Source organism: Colias philodice, chromosome 2 (assembly GCF_061535455.1).
Source record: "Colias philodice isolate Cphi_HAF_F1 chromosome 2, ilColPhil1 Martin Lab GWU primary, whole genome shotgun sequence".
Taxonomy (NCBI): Eukaryota; Metazoa; Arthropoda; class Insecta; order Lepidoptera; family Pieridae; genus Colias; species Colias philodice.
Genome location: NC_143087.1, coordinates 5,107,614 through 5,133,243, shown reverse-complemented (window position 1 = coordinate 5,133,243; position 25,630 = coordinate 5,107,614). Strand labels below are relative to the sequence as shown.

Here is a 25,630-nt window from a genome sequence, read left to right as displayed (position 1 = left end):
ACCTGCAATGCTCTTCAAATATTCCATTTATCTACCGTTACACAAGATAAAATATGTAAATATGTCTTTTACTAGTTAAATATGCAGCATCAAGATATCAATTAATGTTTCGTTAACGGCAATGGCATAGGTCTATGTACAATGTCCATCGATTAAAATAAAAATATGCAGATAACGGAATAAAAAGATCCTCATCTAGTCATGATTCAGGCAATTAATATCTACAAATAACAGCAAAAACTGTGAAAAACATTAAAAAAGTGTATTGTAGAGATACCATTCAATAGAGAAAGAATAATAAAACCACGTCGGTATTGACTTTTCCAGTGTTAAGTTTTCCAAGCACTTGACTATAACCTTCGTATTATGTTTATATTGATTGAACTTCCAGCCAACTGCCAGACAATTAACTTTGCTATAATCTTACCCGGTCCTAAGAAAGCTTCGAGTACCAGCCAATAGTCGAGGCGTTTGTAACAACACTTTACTGTAACAGGTCTTAAATTATTTTAAGCTTTCAAGCCCTGAAATAAGGTATATATTTAAGTATCTCATATACTTTTATTATCAACTGCAGCGGTTTAAAGCAATTTTGAAAGTCAATATTGAACTTTTCAACTCAAGGGAGCGATGCGTCCCATTGAAATAAATCAAAGATGATAGAGAATAGAGAATATAAGACTGGTACAACTTTGAGGTTTATAAAATGTGTTACTTATAAAAATGTGTGTAAATGTAAAAATGTATTTCTTTAGATTAAATTTATTAGAAGCTGTTGGCAGGAAAACTTATTTAAGTTTAGTTAGCAATGTTATTGATGACTTTAGTTTTATAATGTTTTTCACAATCAATTTTCTAAGAAAGCGTAGAGCCTTTTATTATTTCAATATTATTGTATCGATTTCTTAAGGCAATTAATTCTGTCTAGAAACCGTAATAGTGTTAAAATGAAGAGATTTGTTTTTTCTTATTTAGTAGCCAGGTTTTTTTTATGTAAATCTACAATGGTAGTGGTTAATTCAATGATAATCTTGAATATATTTTATAAAAATCTCAGTTTTACATCAGAATGAAAATTTATTAACTATGTAGTATAGATATATTTAATTGATATCTGCAATATGCCGGTATTTGTTATTTACCATAGTTAAATGAGTAAAGAAACAGATTCTGCTGAATGCAGTAAAATGGCAAACAGTTGCAAAGCGATGCCAGACGACCTCAGATTTGAGGTGTTAATTAAGCAATTAGCGTGGGCTCGCAGCTCGCTTCGATGCACGGCGCGAGGCTCAAGTTGAAGGAATTACTTGATGCAGATCATTTACTAAAATTTACTTAAGGTACTATTTACATATTCACCTCTATCACACCAAAATACCAATTTAACGATAGCGTAACCTAAATTCTCATAAGCAAAGTAATTTATTGCGCATTAACGGTCAGAGCCCAGAGGATGCGAGGGAGAGTACGGTGTACCGTACGCCCTAAATCATTTCCAGACAATCATAGGAATTGTGTGTGTGCGACATTGGGACGGGCGCGTGGGTAATATCAAATTTTTGTTATATCACCATGACATTTTCATTTCACGATGAAGAGCAATTTCTCAGTGAAATTTACGTTTTCAGGCAACTGATGTGACATGTGCAAATGAGATTACCATTTACATTTCTTACTTGTTGTGGAGCAATTATAAGGTTAAGTGAGGGTTCGCGATGACATTTCTTTGTGTCAAAATTATACGTTACACCTTTTATAACAAAATTATATCACAACAATTATAATAATATGTATAACTTCAGTGTGTTACATACACAAAATATTATTATCACAAATTATGTAGTTCGTAACGTGTATGGTGTAATGTGTATAAGTAATAAAATTTTAATGACTTAGTTTTTTCAACAATGTTTTAATAAATCATTCAAACACTTCAGAAATAATTCAATGAGTTTTTAAATATATAATGTCTATAAACTCTTTCACACATCACACTTCGCGGTAAAATTAATTTTTTGTGCATCAAAACATTTGATTAAAAACATAATCTTTCATCTTAAAGCTCAGAGAAAGTTTAAAAAATTCCGCAGGATTTATACGACAAGATAGTTTAATGCAAATTTTACTTTAAGCAAAACGTAATTAGGTTTCGGGAAGCCGACATTCTCTATCGATCCTAGACTGCGGCTAGACGGCGACGTGCCTATAAAAACTGTGCTTTCATTCACGCTGTTTTTATTATTCTACAAGCATAATAATTTTCATTCATAGTGCAGATTTTAAATAATATTTTACAAGTTCATGTCATACACAGTGTGTACAAATGTTATTTCTTTATGAGCAGTACGTAAAGCATTTTAAACAGTTGAGTATGAAATGTACGATGTTTGTATTTGATGTGTTTATTTTTTTTGACATATTAAAATAATATTAAATTGCTTGGTTACAAAGCTATAAAAAAAAGAATCAGGATATGAAGGTAATGTGGGTATAGGAATTAGATAACAACCAAAGAATAATAATGCCGGCGTTGAAAAACAATAAGTGTGAACGTGAATTAATAAATTACGTCGGCACCCTCCTAGTTGGAGTTGCCATGGTATTGCGAGAGGGTCCCGCGTAGGGCGTCGGAGTTACCAGCATTAAGCAAATGTCGCCTCTTCGCGACAATAAGCAGAGACGGGCCGGATGCTGCAGCATTAGTTGCGTGATTTATTTGTCTGGCGGCGTGTGTACTTGCGTAATTCCACAAACAATGAATGGGGCTGCCACTGTTGACTGTTCGATATTAGTCGGAACTCGAGCATCCTTTTACGACGCGTCGAACAAATCGTGTTCAGAGAACAGTATTGATATATGTAAATCAGATAAGTAGGTATCATATGAATGGATATTATTCCAATGGGACGATTTGAATTTGAATGGCTACAAAAAGGAAATGAAAGTATATACGTCTACATATCACATACCTACGAATTCATTTTGTATTCTTTATTATGATCTTCAATAATACATATGACAATGTTGCGTAACATTCACAAATTAATTTGAAATTAAGAAATGTACCTATGCGTATGTGCTCAAAGCTTTAGGCGCTATAAATAAGTCATAAATTCATGCTAAAAATCAATATAATCACATCCGTTTACGGTGCCACCCTAACAAATTGTTTGAACCCTATCACCGCACTCCAAAGCTGATGGCGCTCGCCGCTCTTTAAAAAGCGGTGTATAAAATTTGATCCTACCCTACGACATGGGGTACCTATCTGCAGTTAATTATCTAGGAGGGGAACGAAGGGAGAAGACGTTGCCGATGCCAATTTCTCCCCGATGTAACTAGTCAAGCTAAAGATTCGTATGCGGCCATCTAGAAGAGAGGTGTAATCACTCGTTTCAATTAAATGAAGGCAGGAATTAAATAAAAGTTAACATTCTGAGCGAACTTTTCAAATGAGGTTAAGCATTTTAAAAATACATACCTACATATACAGAGAAATATAAAACGAGGGCTGATTTTTTTTTTAAAAGTTTAATACGTTAAGCCATTGAGTTAAGTGACGGCAAGGAGGCAAACGTTTTGAGGCAAAAACCAGTAAGAATAGACCGGCCCTCTGTGCCTGTACACCCTGAGAGTGCAATTCAAGCTTCAAACGGATAAATTAGATTAATCACACTCGCTTTGACGACCAGGTGCTAATGGAAACACGTAACGGCCACTAAAACGCGAAGTGCTCACGGGTTGAAAGAGTTAGTCGTAAAAATTATGTTTTCCTAAATACAAGTTTCCATTAACCCTACGCCTACATTCAGTGAAGATAGTTATTGTAACAGTTTATTTTCATCTATTTTAGAAACCAATCATTTCGGATTTAACCAATTTTATTTCCATTGTTTGATGATATGATAAAATTTTCCATCTCGGGGACCAATGTCGGCTACAAGGACGTAAATATATTGCGTAGAAAGGAAAATTCCTAACAGAAAGTTACTTTAAACGTTTTATGAAAGGAGAATGGGCATTTTACTATGGAAGTTGGGCCTGAATCCTTGAGTTGGACCAATACACATGAGATATTGTTTTTATAATAGATCATAACACATACATAACGGGAAAAATATATATAAAAAAATAATCAACCGGGTTTTTGTACAGTCACATCAAGTTTTATTTCTTTGTGTATAATATTTTTTGCAATATATAACTGTTATAAGACAATGACAATATCTTTATGTTACTCCAATTCACTTTCACTTACAAATACGTTCTAATCTTAAGCCTTCTAATAACCGAAATACACTAATATTATGTTTTGTAACAGGTACCTATACCGTGTTTATTATAATTCAACGTAGTTAGACGTTCTTTGTGGTTAAACTCAGTCACTCCAGTGACATTTAGATTTATATTTACTTCACTCGAATTAAAAACACCGTTATTGTGCGCAAAATAATAGCCAAATAAATAAAACTTTTTGCCTTGACTGTACAAGAACCCGGTTGATTTATTTTTTTATTTTATTTTTTTCTTAAGGTAATGTGTAATGATATATCACAAAAACAATATTTCGTGTGTATTGGTCTTAGCCCAAGTTTCAGGCCCAATTTGCCCATTCTCCTTTATATTAAAATACATGTAAGTAAGATGTTATGATTGTAAAAATACAGAAAACCTACACTATAAATAAATAATAATCAAGCATACATTTTTTGGTCATCGACTATTCTCTATACTATGATAATATTTTAGACATTTTAACATTTATAGTAAATCTTCACACCAAAGGGTAATATCGTGTGGGCTTAATTTCTTAAATCATACCTCGTTTGTGCCAAATAAAAATGTCGCGTGCCACACGTAGGTAGTTATATCTAAATATTTAAATGCTTCCATTCAATATTATAAATTATGCTTAACTGTGTGTTAACATAGCATTTTTAATTTAAAGTAAAGAATTCACAAATATATGTAAATGCTTTTTAACTTTGTAAAGCTAAATACATAGCTATAATAATATACCTAGCTATGTAATAATATTAAGCTTTAAAATGTAATTTTTATTATGATGTTTGCTGGATGAAGTAAAGTTTGAAATGTTCCCAAGAGTAGTAAATCGATGCAAAAGTGTCATAGATGGTTTCCAAAGAAACGATAAAAGCATTTGATGTAGAGTTGGGTCGTTGTAAGGTCGACGACACTGAAGCACTTTACACGTAGGCATTGTTGCAAGTGAAAATCTTACACGCTATCTGGATCCCCTTACGTGGAAACCTGTTCAATCCCTTCAATCCTTTTATAATATTTAAATTTCAGTCGCATCCCTATATAAAATAAAACATACCATAGACATTTCATAAAAATGTTATTAACAATTCATACTGTAAAAGTATGAAGTGAAAAGTGGTATAACAATTCATGTAGGCCATGGTAACTAGTGAATGAGGAACGGGGCTGCAAGAGTACCAGCTCGTTAGTGGAAGAGGTTAAATTATACCACATTTGTGTACTCTCAAACGCGTAACTTAGTTAAAATGTGCGAGGGAAATGTTTCTTTTGTAGGTCAATGAACCCTTTTCTGTCGATACTGATTATCGGTAGTATGAAATTTAAAATATCGATGACACAGAATACATAATAGTAGCTAAACACTATCGATGATTTAGACCTAAAATTACAAATAGATAAATTATATTATGAAATTTAATTTTTACCCTTTACACTTCCATTCCTCCCGAAATGGAGCTTTTTGTTTCTATATTATGCTTTATGTATTTCAATATTTCAATAAATGGATTGAGATACAATTTTAATTGTAATTAATTATCGTTTATCATATAACATTTATTTTCTATGTATTCGTAAAGATTGTTAGGTATTCATAAAAAATATATATTTTTTACAACTAAAATAAGCAGATAAAACAATCTAAAAAATTAAAAAGAATAAAAAAACACGAATCACAATAGAACTTGAATTACATTTTAAAGGTACTGTAAAAATGAAAACTTTTTCATGGAGATATGTAACAATATATGTAACAAGCATTACTGCGAAGGTTTCCCCGCGTCTGCGGTAAAGTCTGGCTGGAGGGTGTACAGGGGTAAGATTATATTTTCGTCACACGACTTGTGACGCACGTTGACCTTCCAAATTTTAGTACTAAGAATAATATAACAAAAAGTACGTCTAAAATGCGTACGTTGTTTTTGTCTAAAACGTATATCATGTATAAGCATTTATTCTAAAAACAAACTTGATAAAAAAATTGTGTCCTCATTGTGTTACAGTCAGGTTCTACAGAAAAAGCACTAAAGCGCTTAGTTTTACACATTTAAACACAAATACAATAAAGAAAAACAAAGCATTGAACCTATTCACAGTTAAATCATTACACGCTATCCGTTTGTGTGAAGTTAAAACAAATCTGCACATGCAACTCATACCAAAAGAAAATGGTTTATTAATTGAACACATAATATATTCTTTTAGCTTTTTAAAATAGAACAATGAGATTCCCGTAGTGTTCTGGATCCTTTTTGTCTTTCATTCCCCATAAAACTTTTATATGCGAGTACTGTTATTTCACGTCTGGCAGCTGGTAAGCGAAAAGCTTATTTCATTCATTTAAATTGATTTATATGGAGATAAAAATGGTTTTATTAGGAAGAAATACTATACCCATTGGAGAATTCCAAAGTAAAACCTTTATATTTTAAAATTAAAAGAGAAATGAAATGAATCTTGGTAGTTACCAATTTACATACCGTATGGCAAGTTTATAAAGGTTTGTTCCTACTTCCTATAACAATGCGCATCGGTGACTTGCCTTCTTACTAACATGCAATATAACACTCTTTTTGATTACAGAAATAGCCACTAAATCATGGCACACCCTAAAATATTGTTCGGGCGTGTAAGGGGTTTTGATAACACCATAGTGTAGCTATCGTCCGTCATATCTATGCCGCAATCAAAGTGTTAGGGTCAAAGGTTGTGGTCTATATTAGTTAATGGGTTAAATTGTTCTAAGTCATTGGACTTGGTTTGTTTGTGAGACACCCGAAATATTGAAACCATTAGAATATGCTAAAATAGAATCAAATGGTGTGTATGTTTTAAAAAAACTAATCGATCGCCTGAATTGTTTGTGGCGGTAGAGTTATTTCGAATAGCGGATAAAAAGTAGTATATAACTAATTCTTCTTGAAATTTATTCTCAATTGAATAAATTTTAAGTAAGATACAAAATAAAATAAATCGATTTCCCGTCAGATGGGTCAGTTTTTGTGATCCTAAACAAATTGACAAATCCTCGTTATATTGAATAGATGTACCTACCTATTGATGATGTAAATAGCCCCTTTTTAAAATTAAATTTTCTTATGTATGTTGTAAAGAACGTTAAGAACATTACTTTAACATTAATATACAGATTGTTGACCATATGCATTTCGCCTTTAAAATTAATCTAGTAAAAATACATAATATTTTACAGACATCAAAATTTACACCAATTTATAGAATTTTCATTTCCTAATTTTTGTATTTCCCTGCCAGTAAGAACGTACACAAACAGGCCATATTTGTGTTCCCTCATAAATGTAATAAATGCTTGAATAAATGATAAGGTAAAATGCCATCAGAAATCGGAAATTACATCGTTTGCAATCGACTAAATTGGAAACCGTTTCCAATCGCGACCCACAATGTCTATATTCTACACTTTATGTTTTATGAATATATATGCCTTCAATAAACCTCCGACAACATAAATTCATACTTAATAAGAGCATTCAATTTGATTCCCACCTACAGTTGCATAAAGTATTCGTATTAGAATCTGTAGTACGTACGTAAATAATAAAAATTAATAGAAGCCACATGTGGACAATAAAATTAATAAATTTTAATAAAGACTGAAAATAATACTGGTTATGCATAACATAATAAAGCTTTATTAACATGAAATGTAAAAATCCATACTATTAGTGGGGTCTTTCCCTAGGGTATAAAGCAACATTGACCGTCCGTACATTGGCCGCAATATGCCGACATAATATCTATAGTAAATATAAATATGTACGTTGTACATGATTCTAATTTATATAATGTGTAAACTTATTAATATCAGGCCATTAGTACTAGTATATGATATCAATAAAAAAAAAAATAACTACGTATCACGCATCATTGAGTACTTAACTGTCGTAATATTTTTTTTATACATATTTAAATTAATACTGGCCGTCAGACCCAGCTCCGTCCAAGAATAAAAAACAAGCTAGATTACTCGGTATAGTAGATTGTTAAGGGGCCCTTGTTCAAAATGTATGTTTCTAAATCATGGTTTTTGGATATAAATCATCATATTTAAAATCCTAAAAAAATATATAGCACAGATAAACGTTTGATCTAGTGACTTTTTTGGATAAAAACACAATATTAAACATTTAACTCGATCAAAAAAAAATCAGAAGTAACATCGATTTTGAAAGCATAATCAGTTTTATGAGAATTAGGGGAACGCTATGTTTATGAAAATTTTACATTTCATTTACTAATCAGGTTTTACAGGGAAATTTTTGGATAGATTTATAATTTAGCCCTTATTTTTTTCTATATAAAATATAATACGTAAAATGCGACTCGCGCGCACCACGTCAGTGCCGCCAGAGTCCAGCCGGACGTCATCGAAGGAGGACCTGTGCTAGTTTTGCTCCCGACCACGTTGTAGTCGCCGCTCGCGTATTAGAACCGAGCGGCGAGTAAAACGGCGAGCACGTCACGGTATAAATAAATCAGTAGTTTGATTTTGTTTGTTATCCTAGGATTATTGTTGTAAATATAAATTAACTTCTTATTCTATTAAACGAGCAATATTTGCATATTAATATATTTGTTTGTAAATACAGTGTGGAAATTTTCGATGGGCCCTGGGTGAAAGTACTAGAAATACTGGAGATAGCAAATTTCCTTTATTTTTAAAAAGAAATAGAACTGCATTCAAAGATTTTCAAAAATTCATTTTCTTCGACCGGGAATCGAAAGAACTATAAAATCCGTTGCGTAGTTTCAAAGATTTAAGCGTACAAAGGGACATAGAGACATAGGGACAGTGAAACCGACTTTGTTTTATACTATGTAGTGATTTAAAAAAATTACCTTGTAAAATGTTTTAAAAATTACCTTGTTGTAAAATAGTCACACTTTTTTAAGTTGGTTGAATACACTAACATACTTATTACATACTTATATTCAATTACATATTATTTTGCCTTTTTTATTTGTTTTACTTTTAATTATTATTACCAATATTTTCAGAAGAAAATAAATTAATGTATCCAGAACGAGAGTTTAATTTTAAACTTTAAATGTATGTATAAAATAGACCAATAAACCAGAAGCGTTCTTTATGTTGAGATGATGTTGATTCTACAATAAAAATGTTAGATTCCATGATATTTTTATTTCTAAGAGCAAATATTTTTACGAGAAATTAACAATAAATTATCTTTTATATTGTTTCTATCGATTTGAATAATAAAGTAAAATTTGAAAAAGGAATGTTACCTTTCAGAAAAATTTGCTATCCCTGTATTTCAAGTACTTTCCATTCAGGGCACATCGAAAACTTCCACACTGTATATATACAAACAAATATATAAAAATGCAAATATTGCTCGTTTAATGGTATAGGATAAGTAGTAAATTTATTTATCAAATACATTCCTACGATAGCAAATAAAATCGAACTACTGATTTATTTATACTGTGGCGTATTCGCCCGCCTTCATAGGTCACCGGAGTTCATGCCGCGCCGGCTCCTGCGCAACGCGGGCGCGAGCCGTCTCGCAGTGCCTAAAATGCCTAAACTTTCAGTATAATGGGCTCTTAATTAAATACTGAAATGTTGTCAAAGGCTATAAAAAAAAAATCGACAACAATAATTTATTATCTGTGATATAAGCATAAATAACAGATTGGTCATACGTAGCATGGGAATATTGCTGCGGCGGATAAGTTAATCGTTATGTCAACCGCTGTCTTTGATCTGTAACATAATGAGTTTTCGGACCACAGCCACACTACCTTTTACGGGACACTTATCAACTTCTAAAACAGAGCTTGAGTAGGCACTAATAATGTCCATCTTCAAGAATCACTTGTTATTAGTAAAGGTCGAGGCTAAACTATATGTACCTACTGTAAAATAGTAGGTCAGAATGACCTCTTGTTTCTCAAGACTGTAAAGGTCTAAATCGTTGAAGGTTAAATAAATGTGCATACCAAACTGGATAGTGTACTTTATTATGGTTAAAGTATTACGTTATATCATTATAGCTAAAATAAAAAAAATCATTTACAGAATATTGAATGTTCGAATTATTTGTATTAGAAAATATTAGTGAGCAAGTTAATAAGACAGAACAAATATAGGTACAATCTTAAAATATAAAATTACAAAACGATAATACGATAATTACAATGAAAAATATTTTATTACTTATTGCTGCCAATAGGCATAAGTAATAAAATATTTTTCTCCGATTGAATTAAAATTCCTGTAGTTCTATGTCCGATATGCCAATAAATGCTGGATTTTACGATTACTGTTCCAAAACAGTAGAGTAGAGCTTCGATTAACCACTAGCTACAACAACTACTTATATAATACTGATAATATAATATAATTAATATTTACTCGGCTATTTATTAGGTAAACCTAATAAATAGTCGAATATATCACAAGTGATTTGCATTACAATTTTCACATCAAGCACTTTTTGATAGAATATTCTCACATGCGTTCCTTAAAAGCCTCCCAAAAGATGCCGCCAGAACAACGTTTTATTCCCACCCTCATTTGTTATTATAATACATGTACACCCCTTGACGATTCCATCAACAATAATACTACGGTTCGTTACACGACGTCAATTCTCTGTACAAAAAGTAAAATTTCCTTTAAAAATCTAACAAATCTGATATGTTTTAGGCATGAAATATATAATATTTTGAGTTTTGACAATTAAAAGTTGCCCGAGCGAAAGCATGAGGTGAGGTGAGAAAGGCCTCTAAACTATCGTAGGGAGGAATGGTCAGATACCGGTGGTACGGGCACTCGCAGCATTGATAAAGTTGCACCGAACCAGAAATAAATGACTTAACTGAACGAGGTCTAACTTTGGAATAGCCTTTAATATTGTATGGTAATAAACAACGCATGAAGTTCAAACTGAATATGGGAGTTAGGCGGAATTCCGGCAGAAGCGTTGTTTGTAGTTACGACTGGTAAATAATTTAGATGTACAGGTATTATATGGATAAAGTTAAATCACTTTAGTTATACCTTTTCGTCCAAACGTCGAGTTTCTTTATGAGACTCTTTTGTTGCACCGTTCTTTTATGAAAATGGCATTTCTCACATAAATAGTATGTACAGCTTTGCCGCATTACTTAACAGTATTTTTTTAAAATAGAGAATACGAAATTGCCACAAATATGAAATAAGTAACTAATTACATAATATAAAATAAGAAATTTAAATTTTACATAATACGATTAAATTATAGCAATTTATAGCTGGATAAGAAATAATTCATTTGAGACATTTTGATAAAAACATACAAATGGTTAAGATAATATTGAAATATTTTCATAGACATTTAAAGATCCATTTGAGTCAATTTAACAAGAGGTAATCCCTCATGAATTGTAAGTAACCATCCCAACATCCCGATCCATTGGGATGTCTGAGAAGTTTACCGTAAATACAATGTGATTAGTTCTGACATCTTCTTCTTATATATAAAAATGAATCGCAAAATGTGTTGGTAAGCGCATAACTCGAGAACGGCTGAACCGATTTCGATAATTCTTTTTTATTATATTCCTTGAAGTACGAGGATGGTTTTTATGTAGAGAAAACGTAAATATGTACCACGGGCGAAGCCGGGGCGGACCGCTAGTTTATATTATAAAATTATTGTAAATTTTATAATATTGCATTCTTATGTTCTTTCTATTATAATAAATGTTAATACATAGTTTTCAAACTTAGAAATTCGAATCTTCAAACAAAATAATAATTACCGACGTCAAATTTGAATTAAAAAGATTTTACATTTTATATACCTTAATATTGCTATGGCAATAATATTCTTTCTATCTTTTTTCAATCTAAATAAACACAACCAGATAATAATCCATCTCGAGATCGTTCGCAGGAGAGCGTATAAAAATATTAAAATAAGTAATTGCTCTATCAAGCTTGCACCTGACGCCCGGTGAAACGCACCCCTCTTCCCTAAAACACCCTTTTTAAGTACCACGTTGTGAACGGTCCTCTAGTGAACTTCAATCCACTTTGTCTACGCACAAGTCTCGATTATGTATGTATACGTATCAGATATTAGCTGCATCAGGTACAAAATTTGCAAAACATTATGATAAAATGTTAAATGCTTATGTAGATTTATTTTACGCAAGCAATTCTCCCTATTCCCTTGATATATCTATTGAAATACATATTATATAATATAGCGAATGGCGGCAAGGAATTTACTGATATCAAAGAAGTGCGTAGAAAGCATCTTTTCGCCTTTTAATATGTGACCATTAGCGACAAGTATGTGCCAATTATGTTAAGTGCTGAATCGTGTTCAAAAGAGTATAATTTGATTTCGGATATAACACGTCCTAATATTTTCTCAGTTGTTTTCCGCCTATAATGTTATGTAATATCTTATTATAATTTATTTGAAAATGAGCTACTTCTTTTTGGTTTGAAAGCTAATATAACATTTTTTATGTCGCGTAGTTCGCGAAAAATAATTTTAGGCCAGACTAAAATGAAAGATCTATTTGCATTATAGATCAATAAGTTACTTGTAAAAACAACCATCAATAATAACAGACTACAGAGATGGATGAATTTAAAATTTGAAGACTACGTTATTACCAATAAGATGTTACAAGTAAATATCAAGAAGCGAACACTTACTCGGCAGCATTTTTTCCACCCCTGTGCAGCATGCCCGCTCGTGCCATCTCACGCCCACACCCTGCAAAAAACCACCATCCATTAACGTTGGACGTCGGACTTTTTCCGCGTCTTAGCTCTCTAAATACTCTCAAGATCATCTATTATTTCACCAATAATGCTGACAAACGTATTACAGGTAATTTAAGCGGGCCAATTTACTAGACTGGAAAAGGACTTCGTTAACATCGTGTCAAATCATTGATATGGTATGTTATAAGTGCATATTATGAGTTGAAGATTGTATGTGATTAACATAATCATATAACTAAAGCCAGACAGACTTCTTAACAGTCAAAAAAATATTTCATAAATCGCCTTAAAAAGACTGTAATTTTAAGTTACAATTTAATAGATTTCATAAATCAATTAATATGTCTAAAATCTCTTTTGAACTTTGTAGATACGCCATCAAACAATGATACAATCTAAATGATAATTGTAATTAACTTACGACTAAAAGTGAGCACTTTCAGCAGAATTTGAACAAAAACACCGATTTGGCAGTTTAATGAGCAATCAATTTTGTTGGAGCCAGATGGATTACTAACGAAGATTTCAGTTGAAACGTTGCAGTGTCTATTCAAATAGCGACATCTTAACAAAAGGTGCAGATTGATCCAACACGTTAATTTATGGGGAGCGATTTAAAGCATCGTTTCTGTTGATAAAGCCAAGGCAACAAATAGTTTATGAAATGCGCCGAGATAATGGTGCTTTTAGTATCTTCATTATGTTAAGGGTTGAAATAAATTTCCTGGGATTTGCAAACGTGCTAAGCAATTTATATGCCTTTTGTTATGTTTAAATTGTGTTAAGTAATACTGTATTATAAGTAGGTTCATATAATGGCTATTAACATAATAACATTACAATACCTATATATATATATATATATATATATATATAGGTATTTTAAACTAGGATAGAGCACATAGATTAACAAGATTAGGACATTCAATTAAATTAAATTCAATATAATCTGGTTTCTTATTTATATAAATTATAAACAAATCTTACAAGATAATTGTGTATAAAATGTAAGCGTTATACTAAATAATGCAAACATAGATCTACTATTTGTGTCAATTAATGAACATTAGCGCTTTGACGCGTGCCGTAACGATATAGTTAATTTATACCGTCGCGTATGTCTGAAATTAATGGGGCAGTTGTAAGTGGATTACAAGCCATATTTATCGCTGGATTTCAGTTCACATTGTGTATAATGTTGGCGATAATTCGGCTAGACACGCGATCCCGCCGTTACCCACACATAGGTATTCATGTCCTAACATTGCGTCATATGAAACACTTCCTTGATTTGTCAGTCTATGACTGCTTATAGGGAGTAGGGCCGCCTGCTCTTCGTTTAATTGGACCTTACCAGTCCCTTGAGGCATGTTCTCATCCATAATATAAGCTCGTCATGTTTTGAAACAACTCATACGTTGGGTTTAATTATATGGGCTAATAAAACGCGTTCATTATTGTTTATAGTCAGAAAACAAATGAAGAGAGATAAACAAAATTCATGCGTAATTTTGTTGTATGCTGTTAAAGTTAAGCGCTTCATCTGTATGCGAAATAACGCAGCTTTTGATGCGGGAACTCGCATGAAATTTTGTCGACGTTTTTGTTTTGCTTTATGCGGCCCATGTTCACATGAAAAATAAGCGGAGTCTTGAAAATAGCGAATAGTTAAAAGTTAAAGCTAAGGCAGAAATTAAATACTAACTAGAAACTGAAAAATAAATAATTTTAGTAAACGGAGATAAAATGCAACAATATTTTTTAAGAAACGACTAACTACCTAATGGGAAATTTAAGCAGTTTTAAAATTTTAAACTCAAATAATCTGAAAAAATACCTGGACGCTTGGGGCCGTATTCGGTGACTTCGAACTTGGACCATTCCAAATAATATCTGAAACAAAAAAAATTGAGTGAGTACATTTTTTCCTTTGTCAGAGACTAGACACAATACAATTCCACGATTCACTATTTGGCAATCGATATCTGTGATTTGAATGAGACCACTACCGCTGATCTGACATATTCCAGTCTCCCCTACCGTATGTTTTATTTATAAGCAGTGGAACTCACTAATAATGACGTCATAAACACGAGTCTGTTATTGAATTTGTGTTCGATTTCGCTCAGATCAATTTATTACCGACAAACACGAGAATAACTCATAAGCCGTATTAAACAATTATGTATTTGATTGTCCTGTATAATTATGTATTAATTATGATAAAATATCAATAAATGCAGAATTGCAGAAGGAATTTTGAATATGTATTTACTATTTTATGAAAACTTTATAAAACCAATACTTTGTCATCAATATGTTTCATAGAGCAATGATTTTTAATTGAAAAGCTTTTATTTATTGAGTCGGTCGGCGACAGTCTCCCAATAGTTATATGTCACGAGACCGATATTATGGTCACACTTTTACTAGCAGTATACCAAATTAAATACCAATCACAGATAATATTATAATACTATACATAAAACAAAGCTTTATATTATTAAAATTTAAGTATGATTACTTTAGGAAACAATTAATTACCGTATCAAATCAAAGTCAAAACATCGTCGTTGTTATGATCGTTATTAACACCTACATATTATAATGATCTAGCATTTTGAATATAAGCACCTAGACAAGGTAGTAGGTATAGTAAACACGACAAACTCTATCTCTAAAACCAAATATTTCGTGTGAAATGTATCTAACCAGGTCTTAACAATTTAGTATAGGAAGATAAGCCTCTTGATACTTGACTGTGAAGTCAATGGAGCTACTCGTACATGTAAACAGGAATTTACGAGCAAAGTGAGCCGCGGTCTCCAAAACCGCACCTGTGGCTGTAATAAAATACTTTACGGCCTACGAAGTGCTACACGAAATTTTGAACGTTTCAGATTTTTCCTGGTCGTAAATCTTTATGTTGATATGTAAAAGGTATACTTTATTTGATCGTTTAGTGACATGTCATTGTATAGCTGTTATAAAGTTAATGTTATGGAGGACTAAGATTGTTTTAAGAACATCTAAATCGAGCTGAAATCTTTCACATATGGCGTAAAAATTCTTAAAAAAAATCATGGTTACATACTTGCACAATGCACATTGGTGATTGAGATGGCACCTTACATAAAACATTAAAAAAATAGGCTCATTTTCACTTATATTAAAACCTCATAGTTACTTCAAGATTAAAGTTCAAAAATACTCTAAAGTTAGATATAATTTTCACGCTTTAAATGCTCCGATTGAATAACAACAAAAAGAAAGTTTAAGTAGGGGTTGGCAACGGTCCATAGTTCACAGACAGAACGTAAGCTAATAAACCTCTGAATTCGGATCTCAGACAGTTCCCGAAGGCGATATTAAAAGATCCGCCGATTCATGAACCGGGGGGCGGAAGGAAGTTAGTATTTTGCTAATCGGTGGCGGCAAGTTTAATATTAAAACGTTACCAAATTAACGAACAAATGCAAAAAGTCAGTTAATTCACAGTTGCACTACGTGAGACCTATTTCTGTGTATAAAAGTTTCATTCAAACATGACATATTGTGCGTTAAATGTGTCAACTTCAATTCCATTGTTATTTAAATTGCTCATAAAAATAGATGAAACAGGTTAGCGAGCGGTGTTAAACTGTCCTATATCCTGGAGCCAAGTGGCCTAGTTAGCGAGATACAATGGAGAGTGCCATTAGAGTCGTCCATGTGTTAACCAGTTTAGTTCTGTTGCCTGTTAAACGTTCTACAGGGTGTCCCAAAAAGTAGTGATGAACGGAAGCTGGGAGGTAGAGGACCTAAAGGGCTATCCGAATCACCCCCATGTATGTTATGCGATTTTTCGTATTTTCGGAGTTATGACGTTTTTTTCAATTTTTCACCTATCGCCGAGTACGGTGATATTTTCACTCATGGTGACGTCAATTATTGCGGAAGGTGCTTGATTTTTTTTGTGTGCTAAGCTGAAAGATAGGCCAATTCAGTATGGTAACATTTACTATCGTTAGATCTTTGAATGGAATAAAAAAAAGAATTAAAATGCCAAGAAAGATAAAATTACCCAGTATGTTCTCCACTTCAAGGGCCCGTAAAAAAATAAAATCACATAAAAAAAGTTTTCCATTTGGCTTTTAAAAACTTGCTCTATCTATCAGGTAGCTACCCTGAAAATTTCATTTTATTATTCAGAAGGCTTCAATCGAAAAATTGAAATCTAAATGAGGTAAGTGCAAAAATTGAATTAACATGATGATTAATAAAAACAAATTAAAACCAATAACAAGGTGTTTAATTACCAGAAATTTTTAAAATGACCCCGCTATTGCTCAGTGCAAGTGCGACATCACCGTAAAAAGTTGTCTTTTAAATGTCTGAATGCCCTTTTATCATTTTTAATGGTTTCTTCTGCTACTATGAATTTCCAGGTTATTTCGTTCAAATTGTGGCAGTCTCTCGTCTTTGTAGTATCCCCACGGAAAAAAATCAATAGGGTTTATGTCCGGGGACCGTCGAGGCCAGGCTAAAGGGCAAAGATACCCTGAAAGATGGATTGGTCGTTGCAGCCTGCGCATGCGCTGGTGACGCCTGCCTTAAAGCCTGGCCTGCACGGTCCCTCGACCTAAACCCCATTGATTTGTTTCAATGGGGATACTAAAAAGACCTCGGCTACTTGAGAGAATGCTACAATTTGGACGAAATAACCCGGAAATTCATAGTAGCAGAAGAAACCATTAAAAATGATAAAAGGGCATTCAGACATTTAAAAGACAACTTTTTACGGTGATGTCGCACTTGCATTGAGCAACAGCGGGGTTATTTTAAAAATTTCTGGTAATTAAACACCTATTTATGGGTTTTAATTTGGTTTTAATGATCATCATGTTAATAAAATTTTTGCACTTACCACATTTAGATTTCAATTTTTCGATTGAAGCCTTCTGAATAATAAAATGAAATTTTTAGGGTAGCTACCTGATAGATAGAGCGAGTTTTTAAAAGCCAAATGGAAAACTTTTTTTATGTGATTTTATTTTTTTATGGGCCCTTGAAGTTGTGAACATACTGGGTAATTTTATCTTTCTTGGCATTTAATTCTTTTTTTATTCCATTCGAAGATCTAACGATAGTAAATGTTACCATACTGAATTGGCCTATCTTTCAGCTTACCACACAAAAAAAAATCAAGCATCTAGCGCAATAAGTCACGTCACCATAAATAAAAATCTCATCGTACTCAGCGATAGATGAAAAATTGAAAAAAATGTCATAACTCCGAAAATACGAAAAATCGCATAACATACATGGGGGTGATTCGGATAGCTCTCTAGGTCCTCTACCTCCCAGCTTCCGTTCATCACTACTTTTTGGGACACCCTGTATAGGGAAATAAAACAAAATGTAGGGTATCGCTACGATGTGGGCGCTAACGTTCGCGTTGTAACAGAGCGCCACCACTTTCTATAACATTTATCACTTGGGGACATTACGTAAACTACTATAATGATATCTGTTTTATAAAACAATGTGTACATATGAGAAAAAATAGCTTATATAAATAGGATTGCTGTTAATATGGGAAAAAGTTTATTTACTTTTAAAAGTAGGTAGATATTTAATTAGGAATACTTATTCAATTATAACGTATATTTATGACCTGCTACGTGAATGTAGGTCACAGCGGTCAATTTCAACGAATAACCGCTATTTTGTCTTTGTGCGGGAAATATGTATCGATAATAGGAACCATAATCACGCAATATTATGTATTCTTTTACTTTCAGATTCCGATTTCGATTGACGGAAAGACGACACACTCAGAAAGCCAGACAAGCGCAATTTGAAATACGAGTTTGTGTAATTTGATATTTGCCATTCAAATGTTACAAAAGAGCCGTTGAATACAATTAGACTCGCATTATTAAAAATTTGAAACATACATGGAATCTCTTATAATAATAATGAGATATAAAAACTAACGAATCTGTAATAGACGGTTATTATAGTTATAACATGGTTATAACTTATAATGGACAGGTTAAGCAACTTGAATGACGTGACGACAACATATTGCACTATGAAACAGTCGTGTTCTATATTTGAACGAGTTTTTAAGGCTCGGTTCCAAACATGTACGAACTCTAATGCATTTTCATTTCGTAAAGCACACTGGTGATAACAAATAATATTTTAAGGCAAGCGGAGTCTTATCGGCAGCCGCCTGCAGCCCCAGTTCGCACACCGCAATCTCATTTACAGCTCCACTGCATTGTCTATTCAATTCATGAGCAAATCATTATTTCAAATATCCTCTATTGCACGCCTCATAAGCGAAGCGTTGAGGTGGGTACTACTGTCACTTCGCGCAAAACATCTGATTTTTCAAACTTAAAATGTCTTTATGTATCATACATTGCACTTGTAAGATAATACATACACACACATATTAAGAAAAAACACTATTTTTAACGTTCATGATATTTTTGATGTCATTTTTGTTATTTAAACTAGTTAAAAAACAGTTTAAAAAAGTTCTGTCTTGGACGTCTGTGTGTCTGTATGTGCGGATCCTTTTTCTTGTTAACACGATAGCGACCGAAATACTTTACTAATCGAGTCTTTTTTTTTCTCTTACGCTTGAGTATGCTCAGGAATAGAACCCTTTCATTTTTCAGGGTCTGATTCGATGTGGTTTAATTGTTATTAAATAAACAAAAATAATAATTAATAAATATTTATTAAAAAAAAATTATGAGGCGTGCACTTTTGGATTTTCCAAATTATTTTAAATTATTAAAATGAAAACTTTAATTTTGCCCGCTCGCTTTCTGTTATCGACCCAGATTATAATTATTTTCGACTTACAAAAATAAAATAATATAAACATTTTAATATTCTTCGAAGAATTTCTTGCGGGAATATTTCAATCCATATTTCTGTTTGGTATAGAAAAGATGGAAGTAAATATTTCTTAAGTTAAATAAATAACACAGATTTCTATTCACATAATTATATAAAAGCAAACGAAATTCAATATAGAATATGTAATGAATATATTTTATAACTTTTGTAAAACAAATAGGCATCAATTTTTTTATTTCAAATTGGTTGTGCAAACTTTACAACTATGGACCTTTTATAAACATCGTTTATATTATGCTCATTTGCTAATGGATTCCGTCAAAAACAAAACAGAAAGGTAGCCTCTCTTATAAAGGATTAAATATCGGATGTTGGTTTAATTAAAAATTTTAAACTCTTTTACAGTCCGTCCGTTTCAATGTTTATTTTATATTTTATAGGATAATAAATAAATAAATGTGTGTTAGTGAATGATACTCAAGTTGGGATAATCGCTGATATTAATTTCAGCCAAATCACTACATAGTATAAAACAAAGTCGCATTCTCTGTCCCTATTTCCCTATGTCCCTATGTCCCTTTGTACGCTTAAATCTTTGAAACTACGCAACGGATTTTGATGCGGTTTTTTTTAATAGATCGAGTGATTCAAGAGGAAGGTTTATATGTATAATAACATCCATTAAATAGTGGAGAAGTACTGTTATTTTTGAGGTTTCTAATGTTATGTCGTAAATAATTACATTTTTTCCGCTTACATTGCAAACGCAGGCTGAACCCTACGAGTTTTATCAAAATAATGTAATAAATATTGTACACATTGAAAAGGTCTACAGAAAAGTCCGCGATGGCATATGTCTATCTCTTATGGATAACCCACAATAACTTTTTTTTGTCATTTACTTTTTACGACAAATAATGGCTAATTTTCGAAGCGATTTTAACCAATACAGCGTTAATCCTTAACCAATTAAATACCTTGAATACATTGTTCATTTAATATAGATCTATATGGCCCTTTACACCGTATGATTTAAGAGAATATTTTCAAAGATATTACAGATTTGCGGGACGTACCGTTTGTCGCGGTACCGGCCGGCTGGGCCGCTGTTTTTATATACAACGTTAAAAGTATTTCTGTAGTGTATTTAGTACTATCAGCATTGCACCCGTGCGAAGCCGGGGCGGGTCGCTAGTAAATAATAAAAATAAAACAATGAATAATTTAAGAATACGAGGGATAACCAAATCTAATAAAAAGACAGTAGAAGTAAGAAGTTTAATCAATATATTAATTACTAGCTTTCCGCCCGCGGCTTCGCCCGCGTTTTTAAAGAAAAACCCGTTCCCGTAGGATTTCCGGGATAAAACCTATCCTATGTCCTTTCTCGGGTATCAAAATATTTCTATACCAAATTTCATGCAAATTGGTTCAGTGGTTAAGGCGTGATTGAGTAACAGACAGACAGACAGAGTTACTTTCGCATGTATAATATTAGTATGGATTACGTCCATATCACATATGTAATGCAATAGTAAAACAGAATGTAGATGTATAGATTTTAAGTAGGTACAAAATATTATGACTTACATGAAAGGCGATGTTTTACATACATTCCGCTTAATTTAATTAACGTGATGATGTAAATGATGTAATTAGGTAAATGTTTACCTAATTACATCATTCATATAAAAATACATCACACAAAGATAATAAAATAAGATATAAAAATGCGAGTCAGATTTTATGTTAAATTTACTGCCGCGACTCTGTTTCACATTGCATGCAAGTTTAACTGCAATCTTCTTGAAAAAATTCAAATGTTATTCAACGAAATAGCTCGGTCCTTATCTGATGACAAGAGGCGGCACTGACTGAAACTTATTTATTTTGTATTTAATGAAACTTTGCTATTTTCCCATTTGTGCTTTCTAGAAATTCACGATAGATTTTTGCAATATTCGCAATTTCAATTAATATTTAGAGAAATTGGCGCTTTCTCTAAATATCACGGTGATTTGTAGATTTTACGCGAGCGTATTTTCATAATTTCTAATGAGTATATACTGTAAACTTCTATAATATATTTCTTTTAATCTTATGTAACAGTTATATTAAATTTATTACAGTACATAATATATTAAAAATAAGGCGGGTGTAGATCGGGACAAATTCATTTTTATTACATATCACTTATGGACATAGGTAAATATTATGGTATGTCATGACAAAAGTCTTTCTAGTTCCATTCAAAAGAAAAGTTCCTTAGTTTTAATTTCGCACCTAAGCAACGAGCTTCAGTTTGATCTCTGCTAATATTCCAGTACAAAGGAAGATATTAAAAACTTCAACGCAAAGCTACGAGCTTGCTCATAAGAAAGCAAGCTACTGCACCTAACTACAGCGAAAGATTTAAATACAGTTTTTAAAACGAGGAAAGCTAAAAAATTATGGTGAAGTCAATGAAAGGGAAAGTTAAAGGGGATCTTGCCTTTAATGTAAGACGATTCTTGTTGTGATTACATTTCTTTCCAAACAACATAATCCGTTAGTTCAGTCGTTACTATGGACATTTATCTGTGAGGCGGCACGTTAAATGAGGTAGTAAAAGTTTTTATAGCTCGATCACGGGCTAGACGTGCGTGGCTAAAATAGTCCGTTGCGGAAGAACACTCTTTAATGTTGCTCACTTTTGATAACTTGAAAAACTTACAGTACATTCGTTTACAACTTACTACTATTCGTTATTCGCTTTATGCCATTTGTCATTAAAATGCGGTGAAGAATATAAATGTTTCTCATTTGCACAGCATTAAGTCATTATGGTTGTGTAATAGTTTAAATGCAACAGAATTATTCCAAATTTATGGTAATCTGACATAGCCACGTAATAGCACGATGCCGTAATATGAAATTAGCCTGTAATCGCTGATATAGCACGTGTTAAGTTGTCTGCGTAGCATTATGCTGAGGGCCATCATTGAGGTAAAATGTAGCTAAAACCTCTAAAGAAAGTTATTTCAGCTAGGGGAGCGAAAGTAGCATTGTACTAAGCAAAGCAGACATCAAAAGGCGTATATCAAAGACGAGTGTTGGGATATAGGGAAGCGACAGGGCGGGCCCCTTCAATATATGCCATGCCAGCCAGTTCAAATTTACATGAAGCCAATTTTCGGAAAAATAGAAATATATGGAGTGTGTTTGCTTTGAGTTGTTTGTTACAATCACCTAGTTATGCCTATATCGTGCACAGAACAGATAACATAGGGACAAATATTTACGCAAGTTTGTTCATCTACCAGCTCGATGAAAATCTAATACACTGTAGGTGTAATCCCGATAAGTTTGGTACGTATAAGGCGGAAATTGGAACACGCGTAGGAATACAGAAATCTCGATCAACAATATAGATAATATTTTACGTTAAGGATTTCTATTAATTACAAAACTTTGTTGGATGTTACATAATTCACAAACAGATGCTATGAATAATGAATAATGAATATGAATCTTACACAAAAAAGAAAAGATAAAGTTGGTATGCGAATAGAACCTTCGTACTGCGCTTATTGAAAAGTTTTTACTTTTTAATTAAAGTGCCTATGAATTTTTAAGGACGACAGAACAACTTTGTTAAGAAACATTTTTCAAACCTGATGCAGGAAAGTTTAGATTTTTACATAATGTTTATTTACAAGTGATTTACAAAGTGACATAGTTTGAAAACATATTTTTCAATCTATTTGAGTAGTTCATTTTAATTTTTAGTGTTATAGCCTATAGGTCGTTTCTTATAACCTATAGTTAATGACAATGAATAATTTATTATAAGCGATCATATTATTTTTAAAAATTGATACGTTTGTATATTGGACGATAAATATTAATTTAAATTAAAGTTACTTTGAATTAGAATTATATTATTATGCATAGTATCTATTTATTATACAATTCTACAATATAGAACGATATAGGTAAATTTTGAATTAGTCTGCAGCACATAATATGTCGTAGTCTCTACCAAAAACAAACAACAGCAAACTGTATGTATTCACCTTTTATTATAATTGCTAATGAATTCGTATAAGAATTAATGAAAACAGGATTCAGCAGAAATTGCCTCATAAATTCAACGTGATAGATGCTCCTTGAATGTTAACGGCCCTGAAAGGTGGTAACAGTTAATTTTATGTAATTATTCGATGTTTTTCAAGAAACGTAATCTTATTTACGTTAAATTAAAACTGAATAGGTGAATAGATGAGTCTTTTATTTTTATTATTAACCAAATATTTAATATAGATAAAATAAAATATACAACAATGATATATTTGAGTAGGTAATATAATAAGAGACCAAGTATCGTCTTGGGCATTCAACTTCTAAACGTTTATCGCAAGAAATATTGCCGTTAAATAGACGGTCCTGTTGAATAAATGAAAGGACATTAGAAGTCCTTTGGGGCGAAAAATGCAGAACGCGAGTAATTCATTGTGAATAATAAATTAGCTTCTCCACAAAGACTATAACTTGTACGGAACAGTTACGGCCTATTATCTTTGATAAGCGTAAAATATATCGATTGTAACTGACTGATGGTCTGGGAATAGAGCTTTTCATGTTTATATTACGACTTCAATTATCTGTCACACATAAAGTACTTATCCCTAAAGTTTTATCTTGTTCTCATAAATAGGTAAATCATATTCACTTTTTAGTTTACCGGTCACACAAAAAAGTTGATTTATTGTAGGCAAGACTCAAGAGCTGGCTCGCGGTGTTTGCTATTAGATATTATATTCTATGATTTATCGTTAGATTTTTATAACAAAAATAATTCTTTATCAGGCGACGTACAGAATTGATATTGTTTTGGATCAACACAAATACGTGAACAGTGTACCTATTGAATTAAAAATTTTTAGTATATTTATTATTTACCTAACGGTATGTAATAATGTATAGGTATGTAAGTTGTAACCATGTAAAATATGTTTTCTAAATGTAATTTATGTTTATACATGTATTAAAATAAATTACATATCTGCGGTGTTTTAACACACTTAATACTTTCCGATAGCATAACAAAAGGCAGCTGATCAAATCAAGGCGTTTCAAAAACGAAAGTTTCACCGTGAGAGCGGTCGGTGTATAAATCGCACCTCGGAAACAATGCACATATTGTTCCTAGTTAAAGTGCTTGCAATAACTCACCTGTGTACAGAACAGAGTGTAATAAAATGAAAAATACATGTTTAAAGCTTTTATTTAAGAACATAAAATTTACTCTCGAGATTTTTCTGTTGTGACGAAAAAGGGCTAACAACTCCTTTGAGTGTGCTAACGTTCTGAAAAACAATAGGGAAATTATGAGTTAAAAGCTGCTTACAGTTATAATTACGTCTCTTCATGATCTCACATAACACATGGTACGTATTAATGTAAGTTAAAATATAATACAATGGAGAAGTGTTGGTAAACAAGAACTATTCATGTCCGAAGCGGGAATTTGAGCACAGAATTGGGCTGCATTGTTACCATATCGATTTACACCAGTGTCAACAGAATGCAGTATCCCCACTGACCTACATATCGCCTAAGCTTCGCACCAAACATATCTATTTAATGTATTATATACGAACTAACAAGAGGTAATGAAAGCTGCCTTTGATCGTTAAAACTTAAAAGTAAGCT

The 25,630-nt window shown here is 32.3% G+C and overlaps 1 protein-coding gene across 5 annotated transcripts in view; it reads right to left on the bottom strand.

Annotated features, from left to right (window-relative positions):
• The window catches only part of LOC149490398 (uncharacterized), a 103,819-nt gene that overhangs the window by 37,964 nt on the left and 40,225 nt on the right, over nucleotides 1-25,630 (bottom strand). For all 5 annotated transcript variants that reach the window (XM_089703809.1, XM_089703786.1, XM_089703777.1 and 2 more), the window contains 2 exons: nucleotides 14,913-14,968; nucleotides 13,004-13,064 (listed from right to left, as the gene is read on the bottom strand). In XM_089703809.1, coding sequence (XP_089559935.1) covers nucleotides 13,004-13,050 — 47 coding nt within the window. In that variant the 5' untranslated portion in view covers nucleotides 13,051-13,064; nucleotides 14,913-14,968. The remainder of the gene's footprint in view (nucleotides 1-13,003; nucleotides 13,065-14,912; nucleotides 14,969-25,630) is intronic.